Here is a 26,816-nt window from a genome sequence, read left to right as displayed (position 1 = left end):
CTTCTTTGTTCAAGACTGAATATATTCAATTATTTTAGCCTGTCTGCATACGACATGCCTTTTAAACCCGGGATAATTCTGGTTGCTCTTCTTTGCACTCTTTCTAGAGCAGCAATATCCTTTTTGTAACGAGGTGACCAGAACTGAACAGAATATTCTAGGTGAGGTCTTACTAATGCATTGTAAAATTTTAATATTACTTCCCTTGATTTAAAGTCTTTATATAGTGGTGATTGATTAATCGACTGAATGAAGTCTTTATATAGTGGTGGTGCCCCACCTGGACAGATATCATTATTAAACTGTGAAGGAGACAGATTACCAAGCCAGTTACTTCAACACAAGTCCTTCAAACGCTCATGTATAACCCATGAATGCTTGATTCATGGGTTATACACAGAGAATTGTGAGGGTCTGGAACCAACTCCCCAGTAATGTTGTTGAAGCTGACACCCTGGGATCCTTCAAGAAGCTGCTTGATGAGATTCTGGGATCAATAAGCTACTAACAACCAAACGAGCAAGATGGGCTGAATGGCCTCCTCTCGTTTGTAAACTTTCTTATGTTCTTATGTTCTTATGATTCAGAACTTTGCAAGAATCCATTTTTAAAGATGGCAACAAAGAAGGAATAAGAGGTCAACAGTACCTCTGTAGCTCCGTGACAAACAGCTTGCATATAAAGATTACACACATTTGATGGTTTTAGTTTTATGGATTTATTTATTTATACATGTTTTATGGTTTCTTGGTTTAAACTCAAACTATTTGCTAATATTTTACAATATAACCCAAAATGCATGTTATTCATGTTTGTACATTTATTAAACTGTGAAGGAGACAGATTACTAAGTCTATTATTTTACCACAAGTCCTTCACATCCTCATCTATAAGCGCACCAAAGGTCAGTTTGTTAACTCGTGGCCCACAAGGGGTTTCAGGTGGGGCCATTTTCCATACCTTTCACCCTGAAGCCTTTTTGTGGGGTCATTAAATCAGACAGTAAAGTGGGTAGACAGTAGCACAGCTGCATACAGGAAGTCAGGTAAATTATGAGCACACCTAAGCAATTTGAAAGTGATATCTCTTCCACTTTAGAAGGAACATGCACTTAAAAAATCACTCAGGGATTTGACAATTGGACAATGTTTTCAAGTTTAAGGCCCCCAGCAGCACAGAAATCCTAAAGCGTTGGTACGTATTTTGCATGAATTCTACAGAAGACCTCCCTGGCTGTCTGTACAGAAGCATTCATAGGGCTACTGACAGTCTGAATATCATTTTTACAAAAGGGGTGTATCTCAGCAAATCTTCATCATTGAGCTTAAATAGCTGGGCTGGTTTCATACCTGAACTTATCTTCCACTGCACAAAATATAAGCAAAATCAGAATGAGGAGGTGGGAAGCTCTGGCTGAGTTGACACAGAATGACCCTATTATTATTATTATTATTATTATTATTATTATTATTATTATTATTATTATTATTATTATTATTATTATTATTATTATTATTATTATTATTACGTCATCTATAACCTTGAACACTTAAATGTACCCTTTGTAAATATCAAAAAGTTATTGTATTTCTTGCTCTTATTGTATTACTTGTATTGTAACACTTGAAATGTATCTGCTTACGATTGTAAGTCGCCCTGGATAAGGGCGTCTGCTAAGAAATAAATAATAATAATAATATCAGTAGCAGAGACTATCAAGTAACAAACATTTTGACAAAAGTTGAAAAGTTTGTTGTTTTTCTTATTACTTTCTGAACTGATTTTCTTTGTGTGTGGTGCTGACTCTGCATTTAATAAGACTTATACTCCCTACAACATGTTTAAACATATATATTTAAGAACTGTTCCGTTTATATTAGCATTATTCACCTATAGTTTTTGGAAGACCAGCCCTTTTAGCTGTATTTTTTTTCTGTGGAATCAGAGGCGATGTCTTCTTCACTGCTGGACTCACCACAGCTACTGTCAGATACAAGGTCTATTCCATTTCTGCCTGAGATTGCTTCAGGTATATAATCTGAGTCGAGATCACATTCCTCCTCACTGGATGAGCCGATAGCTCTCCATCAGGTATCAAAAGCGTTGTATGACTATGGGGCCTGCCATAGTGTAGCGTCAGAGTGGGTCATAATATAATTCTGTGTATGAAATTAACTATTCTCTGTGTCTTCTTGATTTCTGGTCACAAACTTCCTCAGTGACAAAGAATGCTTTTAAAAAGAGTCGTAAACGAAATACTGCACAAATGGCTTATCTTCACGATTGCTGAATGACTCCTTTGGTGCCATAAGCCAGACAGTTTTGGGTGCTTTAACACCTAGGCCAGAAAACAGTCCATCTCATAAATCCAGCCAACAGGGGGCGGAGTAGCGGACCAATTGAGAACAAGGGGCGGAACGAGAACAACCAACAGGAAATACTCCAGGCACCGCCCAAAATAACCAAACTATCCAATCACAGGGGTAGAGAGAAGATTACTAAAGCCTGAGCGTGACACTCAAACAGGGATCCCCGACATGAAATCCAAGGTTCTCGATATGCAAACATGTCTATGAACTGTGACAAGCTGAAGATCTAGCCTGCGACAAACTGGAACAGAGGTACCGTTTTCAGAAACTCTAATACGAGATAACTAGTCTAGTGTTTGCTAGGTGTGGGAGTCCGCGGCTTTAGACGTCTAAAATCCTGAAGTACGTGTAATCAGATCTCTAGCTTAGCCCCGATTGATCACCGGAGACAGAGTTGGATGGAGTTTTGTGGTGAAATACCCCAGACATAACCGGACTGAGAGTGCACATATTGGTGGAGGAATTGCTGATTCAGTGGAATACCTAAATAGTTAATGACTCTTGTTTTTGCAAAGACATTTCTTTCGTACCCTGAAGTGTGAGAAGTGTTGAATAGATTGTGAGAAGTGTTGAATTTAAATCAAGGGAAGTAATGTTAAAACTTTACAATGCATTAGTAAGACCTCACCTAGAATATTGTGTTCAGTTCTGGTCACCTCATTAAAAAGCATGTCATATGCAGACAGGCTAAAAGAATTGAATCTATTCAGTCTTGAACAAAGAAAACTACACAGTGATCTGATTCAAGCATTCAAAATCCTAAAAGGTATAGACAATGTCGACCCAGGGGACTTTTTTGACCTGAAAAAAGAAACAAGGACCAGGGGTCACAAACGGAGATTAGATAAAGGGGCATTCAGAACAGAAAATAGGAGGCACTTTTTTACACAGAGAATTGTGAGGGTCTGGAACCAACTCCCCAGTAATGTTGTTGAAGCTGACACCCTGGGATCCTTCAAGAAGCTGCTTGATGAGATTCTGGGATCAATAAGCTACTAACAACCAAACGAGCAAGATGGGCCGAATGGCCTCCTCTCGTTTGTAAACTTTCTTATGTTCTTATGTTCTTAATAAACAGACCTTAAAGTAAAATTAACATTTTGTTTTAGGTAGAATGTAAGAAAAGTATTATTGCTTTCAATTCATGCTTTGAGTTAATGAACACTAGAGTAATTGGTTGTACGTGTTTTATATAAATTGATGTGGGTTTTACAAGGCAATTGTCATTCTGTGTTAGAAGCTAGAATCCAAATTTAGCTGTCTTGCTAATAGATAATTCTCAATAGGTTGTCTGGATGCAAAGAGCGTCTTTATCTCGAGAGAGAGTATGAATTGCCTTCAGATCCAAAACTATATACAGTATATGAGACTGATTTAACGATGCGTTGATAATCAAATATTAAAAAAGGAAATATTTGTGTTACTAACAATACTAACGTTTTAAATAGCTGTCAGGAATGCAGTTGTAACCTTTAAGGGAAGCTCACACAGATTGCGTTGGATCGCTCATCAACCAGCGGGAGTGAGGTGTCGTTGTTTATATTTTCTTTTCTGTACTGTTTAGTTTAGTTAATTCTTCCTTTCTGTATTATTTTAGCATAATTGTTGAACCTTTCATTTTTCCTTTATTTAGTTTTATTTCTAATAAAACTGTTCCTTTATATCACGAGAAACGTTGTCCAGTCTGATTATTTTATATAGAGGTTGGGTTCTACATGATTTGAATTCAATTAAGGTATTTTATTCTTACAATTTAAACTAGTCCAAATACAAATATACCTTGCACACTACAATAGTATGTCCTTGATGAAATTCCCTACAAAACACAATGTGCATTATAGTGCATCAACTTTATTTGGACTTAAAAGTTAAAAATACTGTTTAAAACGGGCAGCAGTGTGGAGTAGTGGTTAGGGCTCTGGACTCTTGACCGGAGGGTTGTGGGTTCAATCCCTAGTGGGGACACTACTGCTGTACCCTTGAGCAAGGTACTTTACCTAGATTGCTCCAGTAAAAACCCAACTGTATAAATGGGTAATTGTATGTAAAAAAATAATGTGATATCTTGTAACAATTGTAAGTCGCCTTGGATAAGGGCGTCAGCTAAGAAATTAATAATAAATAATAAAAATGTTATTTTAGTGGGGTTTTTTTACAACAATTAGTTCATGGGCCCAGTGGTCTTGTATGAGAGGTGTATCCCTGGAGATACAGAACAATCAAATAGATGTGAACAAAATAATGAAGCATATTTTGTATTGGATTTAACATGACCCTGTCTACTGACTGCCTAAAACTAGGAGTCTGACAGTATTGCACGTTCATCATGTGAGGATATAGATCCAGATTATTAAAATGACCGCACTGCGGTCCCATGGACCGGAGCAGCCATGGCAGTTTGATCAGGCCTGATGAATGGAGAGAAGCAGATGCTACAGATCTTGCATGGATACTGAAGGGGAATACGATGCCCAGTTTGTGTTCAAACAATGACACGTGACAGACAGAGTGCACTACAGATGGTGTATCCTGTGCTACACAGAATCACTGTAAGGGCTAGGATTGTTTTAACTGTGGTCCAGTTTCAATGGTTTGTCTCTCTAAAAAGTAAATAAAAGTGGCCGTTTGATTTTTTTATTTGTTAGGACCTCCTTGTCAGTGAGATGTGTATCTCCATGGTTCTGTTATTTCTCTGTCCAGGACCTCCTTGTCAGTGAGATGTGTATCTCCATGGTTCTGTTATTTCTCTTGCCAGGACCTCCTTGTCAATGAGATGTGTATCTCCATGGTTCTGTTATTTCTCTTGCCAGGACCTCCTTGTCAATGAGATGTGTATCTCCATGGTTCTGTTATCTCTCTTGCCAGGACCTCCTTGTCAGTGAGATGTGTATCTCCATGGTTCTGTTATCTCTCTTGCCAGGACCTCCTTGTCAGTGAGATGTGTATCTCCATGGTTCTGTTATTTCTCTTGCCAGGACCTCCTTGTCAATGAGATGTGTATCTCCATGGTTCTGTTATTTCTCTTGCCAGGACCTCCTTGTCAATGAGATGTGTATCTCCATGGTTCTGTTATCTCTTTTGCCAGGACCTCCTTGTCAATGAGATGTGTATCTCCATGGTTCTGTTATCTCTCTTGCCAGGACCTCCTTGTCAGTGAGATGTGTATCTCCATGGTTCTGTTATCTCTCTTGCCAGGACCTCCTTGTCAGTGAGATGTGTATCTCCATGGTTCTGTTATCTCTCTTGCCAGGACCTCCTTGTCAGTGAGATGTGTATCTCCATGGTTCTGTTATTTCTCTTGCCAGGACCTCCTTGTCAATGAGATGTGTATCTCCATGGTTCTGTTATCTCTTTTGCCAGGACCTCCTTGTCAATGAGATGTGTATCTCCATGGTTCTGTTATCTCTCTTGCCAGGACCTCCTTGTCAGTGAGATGTGTATCTCCATGGTTCTGTTATCTCTCTTGCCAGGACCTCCTTGTCAGTGAGATGTGTATCTCCATGGTTCTGTTATTTCTCTGTCCAGGACCTCCTTGTCAATGAGATGTGTATCTCCATGGTTCTGTTATTTCTCTTGCCAGGACCTCCTTGTCAATGAGATGTGTATCTCCATGGTTCTGTTATCTCTCTTGCCAGGACCTCCTTGTCAGTGAGATGTGTATCTCCATGGTTCTGTTATCTCTCTTGCCAGGACCTCCTTGTCAGTGAGATGTGTATCTCCATGGTTCTGTTATTTCTCTGTCCAGGACCTCCTTGTCAATGAGATGTGTATCTCCATGGTTCTGTTATTTCTCTTGCCAGGACCTCCTTGTCAGTGAGATGTGCATCTCCATGGTTCTGTTATCTCTCTTGCCAGGACCTCCTTGTCAGTGAGATGTGTATCTCCATGGTTCTGTTATTTCTCTTGCCAGGACCTCCTTGTCAGTGAGATGTGTATCTCCATGGTTCTGTTATTTCTCTTGCTAGGACCTCCTTGTCAATGAGATGTGTATCTCCATGGTTCTGTTATCTCTCTTGCCAGGACCTCCTTGTCAGTGAGATGTGTATCTCCATGGTTCTTTCTCTTGCCAGGACCTCCTTGTCAATGAGATGTGTACCTCCATGGTTCTTTCCTCTTGTTTAAATAAATACATTTGAATTCCAGTCAGGTTTGAAAACCTCGCTCTACATAAACCGTTGTTTGAATTAATATCTATGCAGTTTATGCAACACTATTGGTTCTGTTAATAACTATTTTAACAGCTTTGGTATTTATTGTATTTCAGTCTTTTCTTGGTATGAATATTTCTGTACTGTATTAAGTTCATACTTCGTATTGAATTGTAGTTTAATTTTGTATGTGTTACTTTGTGTATTATTTCTTAGTAGTAATAATAATTAGTAGGGGAGAATGGTGCGTTAAGAGACCAGCCTTTTCTCTTCAGAAAAACTTCTCCATCTCCTGTCCCACAGTCCTGTTCAGTTTGATGCAACAATATAATCCCTTCTTGGTGTCTGTTTTAGTTTACTACATTCTGAAAAGAGTTGAGTTTCATTAAAGCCCCACAATCCTGTTCAGTTGGACGCTACAATACTTTTACTTCACAGCAATTCAAATGAACACAAAATCAACCCAGAAGTGCACACAGGTAGAACAGAAACAGCATTTTATTTCATTTCTAATATTTTCACTGGCGACATTTTAAACCCCTGCCCCCAATCAGACTGGAATAAAGTTATATTTTTATTATTATTATTAAGATTCTGATTGTTTGTTGGTTCTTGAGATTCACACTCTGCCAGGAAAGCTCCCGTCCGCAACTTGGTCATCCCATTTCCCCACCTGCAAGAGGAGAAAAAAAAAAAAAAATTGAGACCAGTACAATTATTAAAAATAAATAAATAATAAAAAAGTTAGACATTGCTAATCATTTTAAAAACAGGAGGCAGCAAACAGGGCTGTACCGATTCACTGTGTACTGATGAATCTTGATGGTTTCCACAGCACAGCGCATTGCAGTTAAAGAACTACTGCTCCCAGCATCCCCCACCAATGCTGCCGGTACAGAGGCATGCTGTGAGCTGTAGTTGTAGATGCTTTCTTTACATGATGCATCTTAAGAGGTCTGTATCGTTTGTGATTAAGGAGGTAAGAGAATGGATTTTAAAGATAGTCAGCACTCCTTTAAAGGGAGGGCCAGTGATAATGTATGAGATCTCCTCTGTAAAGTTCTAACATCAATTCATGTTGTGAAACTGCAGCCCTGTGGTTCCCATGCTAGCTCTACCTCTGCTGTAGTCTGGCTGTGAGTCAGAGCCACAATGGCAGCAGTTTCCTCACTCACTTACCCAGCTCATAGGACACAGGCTCTTATAGACACGCTGGTACCACTGGCATGGAGAAACGTCCTGGCCCTTAGCAGAGAGTGCATTGTTACAACGATGGAAATCTACACAGAAAGAGAGAGCACTGTTACAGCGATGGAAATCTACACAGAGAGAGAGAGAGCATTGTTACAGCAATGGAAATCTACACAGAAAGAGAGAGAGCATTGTTATAGCGATGGAAATCTACAGAGAGAGAGAGAGAGAGCATTGTTACAGCGATGGAAATCTACAGAGAGCATTGTTACAGCGATGGAAATCTAAAGAGAGCATTGTTACAGCGATGGAAATCTACAGAGAGCATTGTTACAGCGATGGAAATCTAAAGAGAGCATTGTTACAGCGATGGAAATCTACACAGAGAGAGAGAGCATTGTTACAGCGATGGAAATCTAAAGAGAGAGCATTGTTACAGCGATGGAAATCTACAGAGAGCATTGTTACAGCGATGGAAATCTACAGAGAGCATTGTTACAGCGATGGAAATCTACAGAGAGCATTGTTACAGCGAAGGAAATCTACAGAGAGCATTGTTATAGCGATGGAAATCTACAGAGAGCATTGTTACAGCGATGGAAATCTACACAGAGAGAGAGAGCATTGTTACAGTGATGGAAATCTACAGAGAGCATTGTTACAGCGATGGAAATCTACAGAGAGCATTGTTACAGCGATGGAAATCTACAGAGAGCACTGTTACAGCGATGGAAATCTACAGAGAGCATTGTTACAGCGATGGAAATCTACAGAGAGCATTGTTACAGTGATGGAAATCTACAGAGAGCATTGTTACAGCGATGGAAATCTACAGAGAGCATTGTTACAGCGATGGAAATCTACAGAGAGCATTGTTACAGTGATGGAAATCTACACAGAGAGAGCATTGTTACAGTGATGGAAATCTAAAGAGAGCATTGTTACAGCGATGGAAATCTACACAGAGAGAGAGAGCATTGTTACAGCGATGGAAATCTACAGAGAGCATTGTTACAGTGATGGAAATCTACAGAGAGCATTGTTACAACGATGGAAATCTACAGAGAGCATTGTTACAGCGATGGAAATCTACAGAGAGCATTGTTACAGCGATGGAAATCTACACAGAGAGAGAGAGCATTGTTACAGTGATGGAAATCTACAGAGAGCATTGTTACAGCGATGGAAATCTACACAGAGAGAGAGAGCATTGTTACAGTGATGGAAATCTACAGAGAGCATTGTTACAGCGATGGAAATCTACAGAGAGCATTGTTACAGCGATGGAAATCTACAGAGAGCATTGTTACAGCGATGGAAATCTACACAGAGAGAGAGAGCATTGTTACAGCGATGGAAATCTAAAGAGAGAGCATTGTTACAGCGATGGAAATCTACAGAGAGCATTGTTACAGCGATGGAAATCTACAGAGAGCATTGTTACAGCGATGGAAATCTACAGAGAGCATTGTTACAGCGATGGAAATCTACAGAGAGCATTGTTACAGCGATGGAAATCTAAAGAGAGCATTGTTACAGCGATGGAAATCTACAGAGAGCATTGTTACAGCGATGGAAATCTACAGAGAGCATTGTTACAGCGATGGAAATCTACAGAGAGCATTGTTACAGCGATGGAAATCTACACAGAGAGAGAGAGCATTGTTACAGTGATGGAAATCTACAGAGAGCATTGTTACAGCGATGGAAATCTACAGAGAGCATTGTTACAGCGATGGAAATCTACAGAGAGCATTGTTACAGCGATGGAAATCTACAGAGAGCATTGTTACAGCGATGGAAATCTACAGAGAGAGCATTGTTACAGCGATGGAAATCTACAGAGAGCATTGTTACAGCGATGGAAATCTACACAGAGAGAGAGAGCATTGTTACAGTGATGGAAATCTACAGAGAGCATTGTTACAGCGATGGAAATCTACAGAGAGCATTGTTACAGCGATGGAAATCTACACAGAGAGAGAGAGCATTGTTACAGTGATGGAAATCTACAGAGAGCATTGTTACAGCGATGGAAATCTACAGAGAGCATTGTTACAGCGATGGAAATCTAAAGAGAGCACTGTTACAGCGATGGAAATCTACAGAGAGCATTGTTACAGCGATGGAAATCTACACAGAGAGAGAGAGCATTGTTACAGTGATGGAAATCTACAGAGAGCATTGTTACAGCGATGGAAATCTACAGAGAGCATTGTTACAGTGATGGAAATCTAAAGAGAGCATTGTTACAGCGATGGAAATCTACAGAGAGCATTGTTACAGCGATGGAAATCTACACAGAGAGAGAGAGCATTGTTACAGCGATGGAAATCTACAGAGAGCATTGTTACAGCGATGGAAATCTACAGAGAGCATTGTTACAGCGATGGAAATCTACACAGAGAGAGAGAGCATTGTTACAGCGATGGAAATCTAAAGAGAGAGCATTGTTACAGCGATGGAAATCTACAGAGAGCATTGTTACAGCGATGGAAATCTACAGAGAGCATTGTTACAGCGATGGAAATCTACAGAGAGCATTGTTACAGCGATGGAAATCTACAGAGAGCATTGTTACAGCGATGGAAATCTAAAGAGAGCATTGTTACAGCGATGGAAATCTAAAGAGAGCATTGTTACAGCGATGGAAATCTACAGAGAGCATTGTTACAGCGATGGAAATCTACAGAGAGCATTGTTACAGCGATGGAAATCTACACAGAGAGAGAGAGCATTGTTACAGTGATGGAAATCTACAGAGAGCATTGTTACAGCGATGGAAATCTACAGAGAGCATTGTTACAGCGATGGAAATCTACAGAGAGCATTGTTACAGCGATGGAAATCTACAGAGAGCACTGTTACAGTGATGGAAATCTAAAGAGAGCATTGTTACAGCGATGGAAATCTACAGAGAGAGCATTGTTACAGCGATGGAAATCTACACAGAGAGAGAGAGAGAGCATTGTTACAGTGATGGAAATCTACAGAGAGCATTGTTACAGCGATGGAAATCTACAGAGAGAGCATTGTTACAGCGATGGAAATCTACAGAGAGCATTGTTACAGCGATGGAAATCTACAGAGAGAGAGAGAGCATTGTTACAGTGATGGAAATCTACAGAGAGCATTGTTACAGCGATGGAAATCTACACAGAGAGAGAGAGCATTGTTACAGTGATGGAAATCTACAGAGAGCACTGTTACAGCGATGGAAATCTACAGAGAGCATTGTTACAGCGATGGAAATCTACAGAGAGCATTGTTACAGCGATGGAAATCTACAGAGAGCATTGTTACAGTGATGGAAATCTACAGAGAGCATTGTTACAGCGATGGAAATCTACACAGAGAGAGAGAGCGAGCATTGTTACAGCGATGGAAATCTACACAGAGAGAGAGAGCATTGTTACAGTGATGGAAATCTACAGAGAGCACTGTTACAGCGATGGAAATCTACAGAGAGAGCATTGTTACAGCGATGGAAATCTACACAGAGAGAGAGAGAGAGCATTGTTACAGTGATGGAAATCTACAGAGAGCATTGTTACAGCGATGGAAATCTACAGAGAGAGCATTGTTACAGCGATGGAAATCTACACAGAGAGAGAGAGCATTGTTACAGTGATGGAAATCTACAGAGAGCATTGTTACAGCGATGGAAATCTACAGAGAGAGCATTGTTACAGCGATGGAAATCTACACAGAGAGAGAGAGCGAGCATTGTTACAGTGATGGAAATCTACAGAGAGCATTGTTACAGCGATGGAAATCTACACAGAGAGAGAGAGCATTGTTACAGTGATGGAAATCTACAGAGAGCATTGTTACAGCGATGGAAATCTACAGAGAGCACTGTTACAGCGATGGAAATCTACAGAGAGCATTGTTACAGCGATGGAAATCTACAGAGAGCATTGTTACAGCGATGGAAATCTACACAGAGAGAGAGAGCATTGTTACAGTGATGGAAATCTACAGAGAGCATTGTTACAGCGATGGAAATCTACAGAGAGCATTGTTACAGCGATGGAAATCTACAGAGAGCATTGTTACAGCGATGGAAATCTACAGAGAGCACTGTTACAGCGATGGAAATCTACAGAGAGAGAGAGAGAGAGCATTGTTACAGCGATGGAAATCTACAGAGAGCATTGTTACAGCGATGGAAATCTACAGAGAGAGAGAGAGAGAGCATTGTTACAGTGATGGAAATCTAAAGAGAGCATTGTTACAGCGATGGAAATCTAAAGAGAGCATTGTTACAGCGATGGAAATCTACAGAGAGCATTGTTACAGCGATGGAAATCTACACAGAGAGAGAGAGAGCATTGTTACAGCGATGGAAATCTACAGAGAGCATTGTTACAGCGATGGAAATCTAAAGAGAGAGCATTGTTACAGCGATGGAAATCAGAGAGCATTGTTACAGCGATGGAAATCTACAGAGAGCATTGTTACAGCGATGGAAATCTACAGAGAGCATTGTTACAGCGATGGAAATCTACAGAGAGAGAGAGAGAGAGCATTGTTACAGTGATGGAAATCTAAAGAGAGCATTGTTACAGCGATGGAAATCTAAAGAGAGAATTGTTACAGCGATGGAAATCTACAGAGAGCATTGTTACAGCGATGGAAATCTACACAGAGAGAGAGAGCGAGCATTGTTACAGCGATGGAAATCTACAGAGAGCATTGTTACAGCGATGGAAATCTACACAGAGAGAGAGAGAGCATTGTTACAGCGATGGAAATCTACAGAGAGCATTGTTACAGCGATGGAAATCTAAAGAGAGAGCATTGTTACAGCGATGGAAATCAGAGAGCATTGTTACAGCGATGGAAATCTACAGAGAGCATTGTTACAGCGATGGAAATCTACAGAGAGCATTGTTACAGCGATGGAAATCTACAGAGAGAGAGCATTGTTACAGCGATGGAAATCTACAGAGAGCACTGTTACAGCGATGGAAATCTACAGAGAGCATTGTTACAGCGATGGAAATCTACAGAGAGCATTGTTACAGCGATGGAAATCTACAGAGAGCATTGTTACAGCGATGGAAATCTACAGAGAGCATTGTTACAGCGATGGAAATCTACAGAGAGCATTGTTATAGCGATGGAAATCTACAGAGAGCATTGTTACAGCGATGGAAATCTACAGAGAGCATTGTTACAGCGATGGAAATCTACAGAGAGCATTGTTACAGCGATGGAAATCTAAAGAGAGCATTGTTACAGCGATGGAAATCTACAGAGAGAGAGCATTGTTATAGCGATGGAAATCTACACAGAGAGAGAGAGCATTGTTATAGCGATGGAAATCTACAGAGAGCACTGTTACAGCGATGGAAATCTACAGAGAGAGAGCATTGTTACAGCGATGGAAATCTACAGAGAGCATTGTTACAGCGATGGAAATCTACAGAGAGCATTGTTACAGCGATGGAAATCTACAGAGAGCATTGTTACAGCGATGGAAATCTACAGAGAGCATTGTTACAGCGATGGAAATCTAAAGAGAGCATTGTTACAGCGATGGAAATCTACAGAGAGCATTGTTACAGCGATGGAAATCTACAGAGAGAGAGCATTGTTACAGCGATGGAAATCTACAGAGAGCATTGTTACAGCGATGGAAATCTACAGAGAGCATTGTTACAGCGATGGAAATCTAAAGAGAGCATTGTTACAGCGATGGAAATCTACAGAGAGCATTGTTACAGCGATGGAAATCTACAGAGAGAGAGCATTGTTACAGCGATGGAAATCTACAGAGAGCACTGTTACAGCGATGGAAATCTACAGAGAGCATTGTTACAGCGATGGAAATCTACAGAGAGCATTGTTACAGCGATGGAAATCTACAGAGAGAGAGCATTGTTACAGCGATGGAAATCTACAGAGAGCATTGTTACAGCGATGGAAATCTACAGAGAGCATTGTTACAGCGATGGAAATCTACAGAGAGAGAGCATTGTTACAGCGATGGAAATCTACAGAGAGCATTGTTACAGCGATGGAAATCTACAGAGAGCATTGTTACAGCGATGGAAATCTAAAGAGAGCATTGTTACAGCGATGGAAATCTACAGAGAGCACTGTTACAGCGATGGAAATCTACAGAGAGCATTGTTACAGCGATGGAAATCTACAGAGAGCATTGTTACAGCGATGGAAATCTACAGAGAGCATTGTTACAGCGATGGAAATCTAAAGAGAGCATTGTTACAGCGATGGAAATCTACAGAGAGCATTGTTACAGCGATGGAAATCTACAGAGAGAGAGCATTGTTACAGCGATGGAAATCTACAGAGAGCATTGTTACAGCGATGGAAATCTACAGAGAGCATTGTTACAGCGATGGAAATCTACAGAGAGCATTGTTACAGCGATGGAAATCTACAGAGAGCATTGTTACAGCAATGGAAATCTACAGAGAGCATTGTTACAGCGATGGAAATCTACAGAGAGCATTGTTACAGCGATGGAAATCTAAAGAGAGCATTGTTACAGCGATGGAAATCTACAGAGAGAGAGCATTGTTACAGCGATGGAAATCTAAAGAGAGCATTGTTACAGCGATGGAAATCTAAAGAGAGCGAGCATTGTTACAGCGATGGAAATCTACAGAGAGCATTGTTACAGCGATGGAAATCTAAAGAGAGCGAGCATTGTTACAGCGATGGAAATCTACAGAGAGCATTGTTACAGCGATGGAAATCTACAGAGAGAGCATTGTTACAGCAATGGAAATCTACAGAGAGCATTGTTACAGTGATGGAAATCTACAGAGAGCATTGTTACAGCGATGGAAATCTACAGAGAGCACTGTTACAGCGATGGAAATCTACAGAGAGAGCATTGTTACAGCGATGGAAATCTACAGAGAGCATTGTTACAGCGATGGAAATCTACAGAGAGCACTGTTACAGCGATGGAAATCTACACAGAGAGAGAGAGCATTGTTACAGCGATGGAAATCTACAGAGAGCATTGTTACAGCGATGGAAATCTACAGAGAGCATTGTTACAGCGATGGAAATCTACAGAGAGCACTGTTACAGCGATGGAAATCTACAGAGAGAGCATTGTTACAGCGATGGAAATCTACAGAGAGCACTGTTACAGCGATGGAAATCTACAGAGAGAGCATTGTTACAGCGATGGAAATCTACAGAGAGCATTGTTACAGCGATGGAAATCTACAGAGAGCATTGTTACAGTGATGGAAATCTACACAGAGAGAGCATTGTTACAGCGATGGAAATCTACACAGAGAGAGAGAGCATTGTTACAGCGATGGAAATCTACAGAGAGCATTGTTACAGTGATGGAAATCTACAGAGAGCATTGTTACAGCGATGGAAATCTACAGAGAGCACTGTTACAGCGATGGAAATCTACAGAGAGAGCATTGTTACAGCGATGGAAATCTACACAGAGAGAGAGAGCATTGTTACAGCGATGGAAATCTACAGAGAGAGAGCATTGTTACAGTGATGGAAATCTACAGAGAGCATTGTTACAGCGATGGAAATCTACAGAGAGCACTGTTACAGCGATGGAAATCTACAGAGAGAGCATTGTTACAGCGATGGAAATCTACAGAGAGAGCATTGTTACAGCGATGGAAATCTACAGAGAGCACTGTTACAGCGATGGAAATCTACAGAGAGCATTGTTACAGTGATGGAAATCTACAGAGAGAGAGAGAGCATTGTTACAGCGATGGAAATCTACAGAGAGAGCATTGTTACAGCGATGGAAATCTACAGAGAGCATTGTTACAGCGATGGAAATCTACAGAGAGCATTGTTACAGCGATGGAAATCTACAGAGAGAGCATTGTTACAGTGATGGAAATCTACAGAGAGCATTGTTACAGTGATGGAAATCTACACAGAGAGAGAGAGCATTGTTACAGCGATGGAAATCTACAGAGAGCATTGTTACAGTGATGGAAATCTACAGAGAGCACTGTTACAGCGATGGAAATCTACAGAGAGCACTGTTACAGCGATGGAAATCTACAGAGAGAGCATTGTTACAGCGATGGAAATCTACAGAGAGCATTGTTACAGCGATGGAAATCTACAGAGAGCATTGTTACAGCGATGGAAATCTACAGAGAGAGCATTGTTACAGTGATGGAAATCTACAGAGAGCATTGTTACAGTGATGGAAATCTACACAGAGAGAGAGAGCATTGTTATAGCGATGGAAATCTACAGAGAGCATTGTTACAGCGATGGAAATCTACAGAGAGAGCATTGTTACAGCGATGGAAATCTACAGAGAGCACTGTTACAGCGATGGAAATCTACAGAGAGCATTGTTACAGCGATGGAAATCTACAGAGAGCACTGTTACAGTGATGGAAATCTACAGAGAGCATTGTTACAGCGATGGAAATCTACAGAGAGCACTGTTACAGCGATGGAAATCTACAGAGAGCATTGTTACAGTGATGGAAATCTACAGAGAGCATTGTTACAGCGATGGAAATCTACAGAGAGCACTGTTACAGCGATGGAAATCTAAAGAGAGCATTGTTACAGTGATGGAAATCTACAGAGAGCATTGTTACAGTGATGGAAATCTACACAGAGAGAGAGAGCATTGTTATAGCGATGGAAATCTACAGAGAGCATTGTTACAGTGATGGAAATTAACAGAGAGCATTGTTACAGCGATGGAAATCTACAGAGAGAGCATTGTTACAGTGATGGAAATCTACAGAGAGAGCATTGTTACAGTGATGGAAATCTACAGAGAGAGCATTGTTACAGCGATGGAAATCTACAGAGAGCACTGTTACAGCGATGGAAATCTACAGAGAGCATTGTTACAGTGATGGAAATCTACAGAGAGCATTGTTACAGTGATGGAAATCTACACAGAGAGAGAGAGCATTGTTATAGCGATGGAAATCTACAGAGAGCATTGTTACAGCGATGGAAATCAACAGAGAGCATTGTTACAGTGATGGAAATCTACAGAGAGCATTGTTACAGTGATGGAAATCTACAGAGAGCACTGTTACAGCGATGGAAATCTACAGAGAGCACTGTTACAGCGATGGAAATCTACAGAGAGAGCATTGTTACAGCGATGGAAATCTACAGAGAGCATTGTTACAGCGATGGAAATCTACAGAGAGCATTGTTACAGTGATGGAAATCTACAGAGAGCATTGTTACAGCGATGGAAATCTACAGAGAGCATTGTTACAGCGATGGAAATCTACAGAGAGCATTGTTACAGCGATGGAAATCTACAGAGAGCATTGTTACAGCGATGGAAATCTACAGAGAGAGCATTGTTACAGTGATGGAAATCTACAGAGAGCATTGTTACAGCGATGGAAATCTACAGAGAGAGCATTGTTACAGCGATGGAAATCTACAGAGAGCATTGTTACAGCGATGGAAATCTACAGAGAGCACTGTTACAGCGATGGAAATCTACAGAGAGAGCACTGTTACAGTGATGGAAATCTACAGAGAGCATTGTTACAGCGATGGAAATCTACAGAGAGCATTGTTACAGCGATGGAAATCTACAGAGAGAGCATTGTTACAGTGATGGAAATCTACAGAGAGCATTGTTACAGCGATGGAAATCTACAGAGAGCATTGTTACAGTGATGGAAATCTACAGAGAGCATTGTTACAGCGATGGAAATCTACAGAGAGCATTGTTACAGTGATGGAAATCTACACAGAGAGAGAGAGAATTGTTATAGCGATGGAAATCTACAGAGAGCATTGTTACAGCGATGGAAATCTACACAGAGAGCATTGTTACAGCGATGGAAATCTACAGAGAGCATTGTTACAGCGATGGAAATCTACAGAGAGCATTGTTACAGTGATGGAAATCTACAGAGAGCATTGTTACAGCGATGGAAATCTACAGAGAGCATTGTTACAGTGATGGAAATCTACACAGAGAGAGAGAGCATTGTTACAGCGATGGAAATCTACAGAGAGCATTGTTACAGCGATGGAAATCTACAGAGAGCACTGTTACAGCGATGGAAATCTACAGAGAGAGCATTGTGACAGCGATTGAAAACTACAGAGAGTTAGGGTTAGACTCACCCTGGCATCAGGGGTCAGTGCGTGTACTGATCTGTGTAGCAGTGTGTGTACTGATCTGGGGTCAGTGTAGCAGTGTGTGTGTGTGTGTGTACTGATCTGGGGTCAGTGTAGCAGTGTGTGTGTGTGTGTGTACTGATCTGGGGTCAGTGTAGCAGTGTGTGTGTGTGTGTACTGATCTGGGGTCAGTGTAGCAGTGTGTGTGTGTGTGTACTGATCTGGGGTCAGTGTAGCAGTGTGTGTGTACTGATCTGGGGTCAGTGTAGCAGTGTGTGTGTGTGTGTGTGTGTGTACTGATCTGGGGCGGGGGGTAGGGTTAGACTCACCCAGGTAGTTCTGGAAGCAGTTCCTGGTCTGGTTGGTGTTGGGGAATCGAGCATCAAAAGGGGCTGTTCGGTAGTTCTTGATTTTCTCCTCGATTGCGTCAGACATGGTGCTGGTCCTCTGAGCGAGTGAGTGCGAGAGTCAGATAGAGAGAGAGATACCTGCAGAGAGGAGAGAGATTTAAATACCTGCACAGAGGAGAGATTTAAATACCTGCAGAGAGGGGTGTGTGAGATGGGAGAGGGAAATATCTGCAGAGGAGAAAAATACTTTTAGAAACACTTATTTTTTATTTTGCAAACAAGTTAGCAAAAAGACACTTTACAAGAATTATATATTTTATTTATTCAGCCGATAAATGAGAATAGACAACAGCAATTTTCTGTTTTCAATTATCAGCTGAATAAATAAAATATAACATTTCTTGTAACATCTTGTTATTGCTAACTTGTTTATAAAATAGTGTTTCTAAATGCTTTCCAGTTCAGCAGTTGAACAGTTTCGTGTAGGAGTGTCGCAAGCAGCATCAATTACGTGTAAACAAACATGTATTTAAATTATAAACACGATTGCTGTTGTGTATAATATTTTTAAACTACATCTGAATGTTTTATTCCATGTGTGTGAGACCCTGAGCAAGTCACTGAACCTCCTTGTGCTCCGTCCTTCAGGATGAGACGTCAAACAAACGAGCTCCTATTGGAAGTGACTCTGCAGCAGCCACTGACTCCCTGTGTGTGTGTGTGACCCTGAGCAAGTCACTGAACCTCCTTGTGCTCCGTCCTTCAGGATGAGACGTCAAACAAACGAGCTCCTATTGGAAGTGACTCTGCAGCAGCCACTGACTCCCTGTGTGTGTGTGACCCTGAGCAAGTCACTGAACCTCCTTGTGCTCCGTCCTTCAGGATGAGACGTCAAACAAACGAGCTCCTATTGGAAGTGACTCTGCAGCAGCCACTGACTCCCTGTGTGTGTGTGACCCTGAGCAAGTCACTGAACCTCCTTGTGCTCCGTCCTTCGGATGAGACGTCAAACAAACAAGCTCCTATTTTAAAAGTGACTCTGCAGCAGCAGTTGTGATGCATAGTTCACCCCCTAGTCTCCAAGTCGCTTTGGATAAAAGCGTCTGCTAAATGACTAATTAATACCAATAATAATTATATTAATTATAATCATGCCGATTGTCTGTGTGAACAAGCCATTAAAAGATACTTCCAAATCTTTCCGACATGGCTTGGGAACAAAAAGAGATTAAAATACCTGGAGACAGGAGAGCAGAGAAGACAGGCATGTGAGAGGAGAGGTGAAATATCATCTCAAATCAGCAGCGTATTCTGCAGCCATGCTGGGAGCTGTAGTTATAAAGGCATGCTGGGAGTGGTAGTTATAAAGGCATGCTGGGAGCTGTAGTTTCTACTCAGATGTTGTCTACGGCAGTGATTTTAATGTCAGCTGACAGGATTCGACATTAACCATGGCCCGGGGCCGGTAGAGATCGCAGTTTGGTCAGTAGTTATGAAGCATCATAGGCCCGACTGGGCCGGTAATGTTTAACAGTATAATGTATAGTATAGTGCACATGGCATCCGTTTCATGAACACAGGAAAATGGGTCAGAAAGCTTTATAATATATATATATTTATATTATATATTATATCACACACACACAAACCCATTTTTAAAAAACATACCCACCCCCTGATAACGGTGTAACTGAACTCGTCCGAACTTTCCTGCTGCACGTCGTATTTGTTGTACAGTCAGCATCTGAGACTACGTACTGAGGTGCTGCTGGTAATACTCGTTACCTCGACATGGCAGTTTTTTTTACAGTTTTTTTTTTGTTTTTTTTTAAAAAGCAACCAATAAGCCAAAAGACTACGCGGCGATCTGATTCAAACATTCAAAATCCTAAAAGGTATAGACAATGTCGACCCAGGGGACTTTTTTGACCTGAAAAAAGAAACAAGGACCAGGGGTCACAAATGGAGATTAGATAAAAGGGCATTCAGAACAGAAAATAGGAGGCACTTTTTTACACAGAGAATTGTGAGGGTCTGGAACCAACTCCCCAGTAATGTTGTTGAAGCTGACACCCTGGGATCCTTCAAGAAGCTGCTTGATGAGATTCTGGGATCAATAAGCTACTAACAACCAAACGAGCAAGATGGGCTGAATGGCCTCCTCTCGTTTGTAAACTTTCTTATGTTCTTAAAAGTGTTTAAATCAATAAGACAAATATAGAGTGGAGTCTGGCTTCATGATGACAGTGAAACACATGTCAGTTTCCCAGACTTGCAGATGAAACAGCAGCTATTTTGTTGGGAATTCAACATTTAGTTGCCTTCATATCCAGACTCATAGTAATAGTTCACAAGACAGCAGGTGTTTGTCTGCTGCTGTGACTGCAGAGAAAAAAAGATGCATCCGATGAGACCCAGAGACGCCACGTGGAAGCTGGACAACGGGATCTAACTGTCTAACGTTTTGATTTGGGATACAATGTGTTCAGGTCAGAAATGCCATTCACAATCTTTACAGGACTCGTTCGTATCAGCAGTACGACTGGTGCGGACTTGGGAGAGGCTACAAGAGGCAACAACCTGAGAACGATTATTTTTATTATGATTATTGTTTGAATAGTGTTTATTATTAGGATTAGTATAAATCAGTTAACCTTTTATTGCTGTAAAAAAAAAAAACGAGTACCATTTGTACACATACATTTTCAAATCTTGAACACAGTGTTTTCATTCTCTGATAAGCATGCCAATGTGTGCATGTTAAATGGCTGAAATACAACATACAGGGATGGAAATAACTATTTGTATTGCAATTCTGCAACTCAAAATATAATGTGTAGCAAAACTTGGTGAAAACCTGTGGAACACCACTGGTTACCTCGCTCCATTTTGAGGTTTCTCCTCTAATCAGTACTTTCTGTTTTCTACATGTTAACCACTCCCTAATCCATGTGCATGCATTTCCTTGAATCCCTACTGCGTTCAGTTTGAGAATTAATCTTTTATGCGGGACTTTGTCAAAAGCTTTCTGGAAATCTAAATAAACCATGTCGTATGCTTTGCAGTTATCCATTTTCAATGTTGAATCCTCAATAAAGTCAAGTAGGTTAGTTAGACATGATCTCCCTTTCCTAAAACCATGCTGGCTGTCTCCCAGGATATTGTTACAATATAGGTCATTTTCCATTTTGGATCTTATTATAGTTTCCATAAGTTTACATATAATAGAAGTCATGCTTATTGGTCTGTAGTTACCTGGTTCAGTTTTGTCTCCCTTTTTGTGGATTGGTATTACGTTTGCAATTTTCCAGTCTGTCGGTACAACCCCTGTGTCAAGAGACTGTTGCATGATCTTGGTTAGCGGTTTGTAAATAACTTCTTTCATTTCTTCGAGTACTATTGGGAGGATCTCATCCGGCCCAGGGGATTTGTTTTAGATTTTTATATTATTGTGGAAGAAAGCACTGGGGAGCACTTCGCTAATTTAATGAACACATTTCTTGAATGCCTACAGTAGGAGAATGCAGTTTACACAATTCTGCACTGTTCTCCTAATGTCGACATTAAGTACATATTTTATATAACCTGGATATTAGTATATGTTAAAAAATAATTTTATTTATTTTTATATATATATATATATATATATATATATATATATATATATATATATATATATATATATATATATATATATATAAAGTGTCTTTGCTTAGGTCAGAGGTCAAATGTAATCGTCTAGAGGAATATGTCTTGTTTTTGTAATTAAATTTAACATGAATGTTAACAAAACTAATCACATAACAAATGCTCCACCAAGACTGTCCAGATGGACAAAATAATTGTGTCCTGGACTGTAGCTATCATGCTTCTTGGAGTACGTGCCAGCGTAGACACAATCAAGACAAAACAAGAACACTTTCATTGCACTCGCTGTCCCTCGGGTCACTCTTTGCACTATTGTCTGTAGACGTGATGTAGGTGTTGCACAATTACTGCTGTTACTTCCAATGCAAAAGTTGGCACACTTGCCACTCTGCAATATGGCATTGCCACATATCTATCCAAGACCACTGGTTTACCAAAAGGAAGGGTTTTTCTATAACAGTGCCATGAAGAATGAGGACCAAACTGCTTCTTTGTCTTGTTATTGTCACATGAGTTCCTAAAAACAGCTGACGGCACAATATTCTGCATACCAACAAACACACCCAGGTAATGTCCTTCTGGGCCGTCTTGCTGATGTCATGTATGACATGTCATGTATATATATGGGCCAGTAAAAACACTACCTCAGTGGCCCAAGCGGCCAGTAACAATAATTAAAAAAATAATCTAAATGTAGAGCTCTGACTGAAACCATATATACACACAGCGCAATGGCAAAAAAAAAACAAAAAAAAAGTCAGGTAGATTGAGACCTGTCAAGTAAAAATAAACTATAGGAACAAACATGTAGATCTTTTATTTAACACTGTGCAATCAAAAGAAACAAAATAATGTCGCACCAAAAGAAGGGAGGTGTGTAATTCAATATGTTCACGTAACATTATTCAGCAGGTTTTATTCCACTTCGTGTTAAATTAGTTAAATCTAGTATAACATGGGCAGCAGTGTGGAGTAGTGGTTAGGGCTCTGGACCGGAGGGTCGTGGGTTCAATCCCAGGTGGGGGACACTGCTGCTGTACCCTTGAGCAAGGTACTTTACCTAGATTGCTCCAGTAAAAACCCAACTGTATAAATGGGGAATTGTATGTAAAAATAATGTGATATCTGTATAATGTGAAATAATGTATAATGTGATATCTTGTAACAATTGTAAGTCGCCCTGGATAAGGGCGTCTGCTAAGAAATAAATAATAATAATAATAACGACGTACATCTGCAATAATAATGACAATAATGTTATTATAAACATTAAGTACACGAGTTGTAAATGTTAATATTCACATCATGACAATTTTCGACTACCGCCAATAACGCCGTATTGACTTTATAATAAGGTCATTTCTGACACCACCGCCCGCAAAAGCCAACACAATATACAATGTAAAAGCACACTTTATAAACACCGAGTTCACGGCGGACTCCTAGTCTACCTGCATCTAAAGAAAACGTATTTGTATTTAGTACCGAAACTCTCCCTCTACCGAATTTCTGCATTTCCCACAAACCGAAAAAATAAACGTAAACCGCAACTTAACCAAAACCGCCTTTATTTACTCAAATGAATACCCAAACCTCGCCAAACACTTACCGCACTGCAGAGGGAGACTCTTTAATCTACAAACACAAAAGTTACCGCGTTAAAATCCGTATTGTTTTGTTATTTTTGACTATTTTTTTACCAGGCCACTCTACTCACCTAATCAGATCGGCAGTTTTGTCCTTCTAAGGGGTCAGGCCGCCCGCTGCACGCCGGGATATAGGAGGACAGTAGCGAGGAGCACGCCGGGATACTGCGGGGCACGGTGGCTTCTGGATGGGGGCGGCGGTGCATTGTGGGATGGTGCAGTTCGATTGTTACCACAACCTCTCATTCTGAAGAGGATGGGAATATCAATATCGGTGTACAAAACACAGATCAGATATCTAAGAAAAACTCGCTGCATCGGCGCTGCTGCCTTCAGCATAGATATTCTATTTTCCGTCTCACTGCGCGCAAAGCGTTGTGGTTTATGCAAAGAGCTCAGCAGAATTTTTTTCTATGGAGAGTCGTAAGAAATTTTGCTGGTTTTTATGGGGTACCAGGTGGGGGTGAGGTGAGGTGGGGTGGAAACGTTGATATTTAAATCTTGTATTTTTTCCTCAAGATTATATATATATATATATATATATATATATATATATATATATATATATATATATATATATATATATATATATATACATACAGTGCCTTGCAAAAGTATTCAGACCCCTGACCAATTCTCTCATATTACTGAATTACAAATGGTACATTGAAATTTCGTTCTGTTTGATATTTTATTTTAAAACACTGAAACTCAAAATCAATTATTGTAAGGTGACATTGGTTTTATGTTGGGAAATATTTTTTAAGAAAAATAAAAAACTGAAATATCTTGCTTGCATAAGTATTCAACCCCTGTGCTGTGGAAGCTCCCAGTTTACACCGATGAAAGAAATTGTAACGAGGACACAATTACCTTACTATTGGCCTCCACCTGTGAACCATTAAAGTTGCTGTCACATTTTCTGGATAAAAACCCCACAGTTGAAGGATCATTGGTCAGGCTGTGAATCTGAAGGAAAATGAAGACCAAAGAGCATTCTACAGAAGTTAGAGATAAAGTAATACAAATGCATAGATTAGGGAAAGGGTACAAAATAATATCCAAGTGTTTGGATACCCCAGTGAGCACAGCTGGATCAATAATCAGGAAGTGGAAGCTGCATCACACCACCCAGGCACTGCCAAGAAAAGGCCGTCCCTCAAAACTCTCAAACAAGATGGAGACTTTTGAGAGAAGCCACAGAGAGACCAACAATCACTTTGAAGGAGCTACAGAGTTCAGTGGCTGGGAGTGGAGTAATGGTGCACCAGTCAACCATATCAAGAGCTCTGGATAACACTGGCCTGTATGGGAGGGTGGCAAGAAAGAAGCCGTTACTCAAAAAGTACCATCTGAAAGCACGTCTGGAGTTTGCCAGAAAGCATGAGAGTGACCCAGCTGCGATGTGGCAAAAGGTTTTGTGGTCAGATGAGACCAAGATAGCGCTTTTCGGCCAAAACTCAAAGTGCTATGTGTGGCGCAAATCTAACACTGCCCGTGCCTCAAGACACACCATCCCTACAGTGAAGTATGGTGATGGCAGCATCATGCTGTGGGGATGCTTCTCATCAGCAGGGACTGGGCATCTTGTTAAAATTGAAGGAAGAATGGATGGAGCAAAATACAGGTAAATACTGCAAGAGAACCTGCTTCAGTCCGCTAAAAAACTGAAGCTTGGGAGGAAATTCACCTTTCAGCAGGACAATGATCCCAAGCACAAGGCCAAAGCAACATTGGAGTGGCTCAAGAACAAAAAGGTGAATGTCCTACAGTGTCCCAGTCAAAGTCCTGATCTCAATCCCATTGAGAATCTGTGGCACTATTTAAAAATTGCAGTCCACAAGCGTCGTCCAAAAAACCTGAACAATCTGGAGTGAATCTGCCAAGAAGAATGGGCCAAAATCACTCCGACATTGTGTGCAAAGCTGGTACATACTTACCCCAAAAGACTTAAAGCTGGTATTGCAGCAAAAGGTGGCTCTACCAAATATTAATGTGTGGGGGTTGAATACTTATGCAAGCAAGATATTTCAGTTTTTTATTTTTCTTAAAATATTCCCAACATAAAACCAATGTCACCTTACAATAATTGATTTTGAGTTTGTGTTTTAAAATAAAATATCAAACAGAACGAAATTTCAATGTACCATTTGTAATTCAGTAATATGAGAGAATTGGTCAGGGGTCTGAATACTTTTGCAAGGCACTGTATGTATGTATATATATATATAGTTTGAGAAAAAGGAAAACTGCTCTGTACCAAAATTATCAAAAAGAAAAAAGAGAAAAGGATATTTCAGGTACTTAAAAAGGTAGAATAATTGATTACAAATCAATTATCCGGTCGTTTCGGACTACAATCCTTAATCGGCTGATATATATATATAATTTAATGTGTACATTGATATAATTTATAAATCTATATAAATTTATATAATTTATAACATTTAGCTAAATATTTAACTAAATCTTAAATCTAAATATTTAACTGGCCAGCTAAATCTGGAGTTTGTATGCAAATGAGTTCTGGCCGCTTTGTGCTTTCACGCGATTTGATTGGCTCTTGTAATGCTGGAATTTGCATATTTCCAAATTAGTATTGCAAGAGCCAATCAAATCGCTTGATTTAGCTGTCCAGTTAAATATTTAGCTAAATGTTAAATCTTGTAATAGATTTATAAATTATATCTGAACGTACACATTAATATATATATATAATTAGTTTTCACAACATTTATAAATCTGGGGGGGAAATACAAGATTTAAGTTAATTCTTTCTTTTTTTTTTTTTTACACATGGCACCCCACAGGTTTTCGCCATGTTACAAAAATGCATCAAACTTTTGAAGTAGATTTCACATTTGCCCAGGCCTTTTGAAGACAACGGCAACATTAGCAAATTATGACAATACGTAATTATTGTGAACAATTGTGTTTTCTGAGCACTGTCCTGTTCCGCGGCGCATGCGCAGTAAATACAGTTACGGCTGATCGCCCATGTCATCGATGATAATATAATCTATAATCTATTAACAGCTTTCGGAAGCGGGTAACAGGAAATTTAAAAGCTGTATCATATCACATATATTTTATTACGATTTTTGTGTATGTTAATTATTTGTGAAGTCATTTTATAACAAATATACGGATGAACATTACCTTTTTTTGACCTACTAGAGGTAGCTACCGGTAGTTTGTTTTCTGTATATATTGCTGTGTCTTGATAATATTTGATGTTGTAATGTTATGTGTTTATAAAGTAACCGCTGTTACATGATTTGATGAATAAACTTCTTTTTGTTTTATTAAAAAATCTATTGCAATGTGTGTATTATTTGTTTAGCAGACGCCTTTATC

The 26,816-nt window shown here is 40.0% G+C and overlaps 1 protein-coding gene across 3 annotated transcripts; it reads right to left on the bottom strand.

Moving 5' to 3' along the window:
* Positions 1-6,997: 6,997 nt before the first annotated feature.
* On the bottom strand, positions 6,998-23,664 carry LOC131725030 (cytochrome c oxidase subunit 6B1-like). Of its 3 annotated transcripts, none has more exons than XM_059018376.1 (4): positions 23,531-23,664; positions 18,145-18,303; positions 7,697-7,797; positions 6,998-7,190 (listed from the first exon to the last, which is right to left on the bottom strand). In XM_059018376.1, exons 2-4 carry the CDS (start codon positions 18,248-18,250, stop codon positions 7,137-7,139), a joined length of 261 nt encoding a protein of 86 aa, XP_058874359.1. In that variant the 5' UTR covers positions 18,251-18,303; positions 23,531-23,664; the 3' UTR covers positions 6,998-7,136. The 3 variants fall into 3 exon arrangements, with proteins under 3 accessions (XP_058874359.1, XP_058874361.1, XP_058874360.1); XM_059018378.1 differs by lacking the exon at positions 23,531-23,664 and adding an exon at positions 23,423-23,445; XM_059018377.1 differs by lacking the exon at positions 23,531-23,664 and adding an exon at positions 21,421-21,498.
* Positions 23,665-26,816: the final 3,152 nt, after the last annotated feature.

Source organism: Acipenser ruthenus, chromosome 59 (genome assembly GCF_902713425.1).
Source record: "Acipenser ruthenus chromosome 59, fAciRut3.2 maternal haplotype, whole genome shotgun sequence".
Lineage (NCBI taxonomy): Eukaryota > Metazoa > Chordata > Actinopteri > Acipenseriformes > Acipenseridae > Acipenser > Acipenser ruthenus.
The sequence above is the reverse complement of the archived record's forward strand: the minus strand, read 5'-3'. Positions and strand labels throughout refer to the sequence as shown.

What these genes read in the sequence shown, in the direction of transcription:
- LOC131725030 (XM_059018376.1), bottom strand. Translation starts at nt 18,250, where the DNA reads ATGTCTGACGCAATCGAGGAGAAAATCAAGAACTACCGAACAGCCCCT. An exon ending in CTGCTTCCAGAACTACCTGG is followed by an intron (nt 7,798 to 18,144) that starts GTGAGTCTAACC and finishes CTTTCTGTGTAG; the next exon opens with ATTTCCATCGTTGTAACAAT. An exon ending in GCCTGTGTCCTATGAGCTGG is followed by an intron (nt 7,191 to 7,696) that starts GTAAGTGAGTGA and finishes CTCCTCTTGCAG; the next exon opens with GTGGGGAAATGGGATGACCA.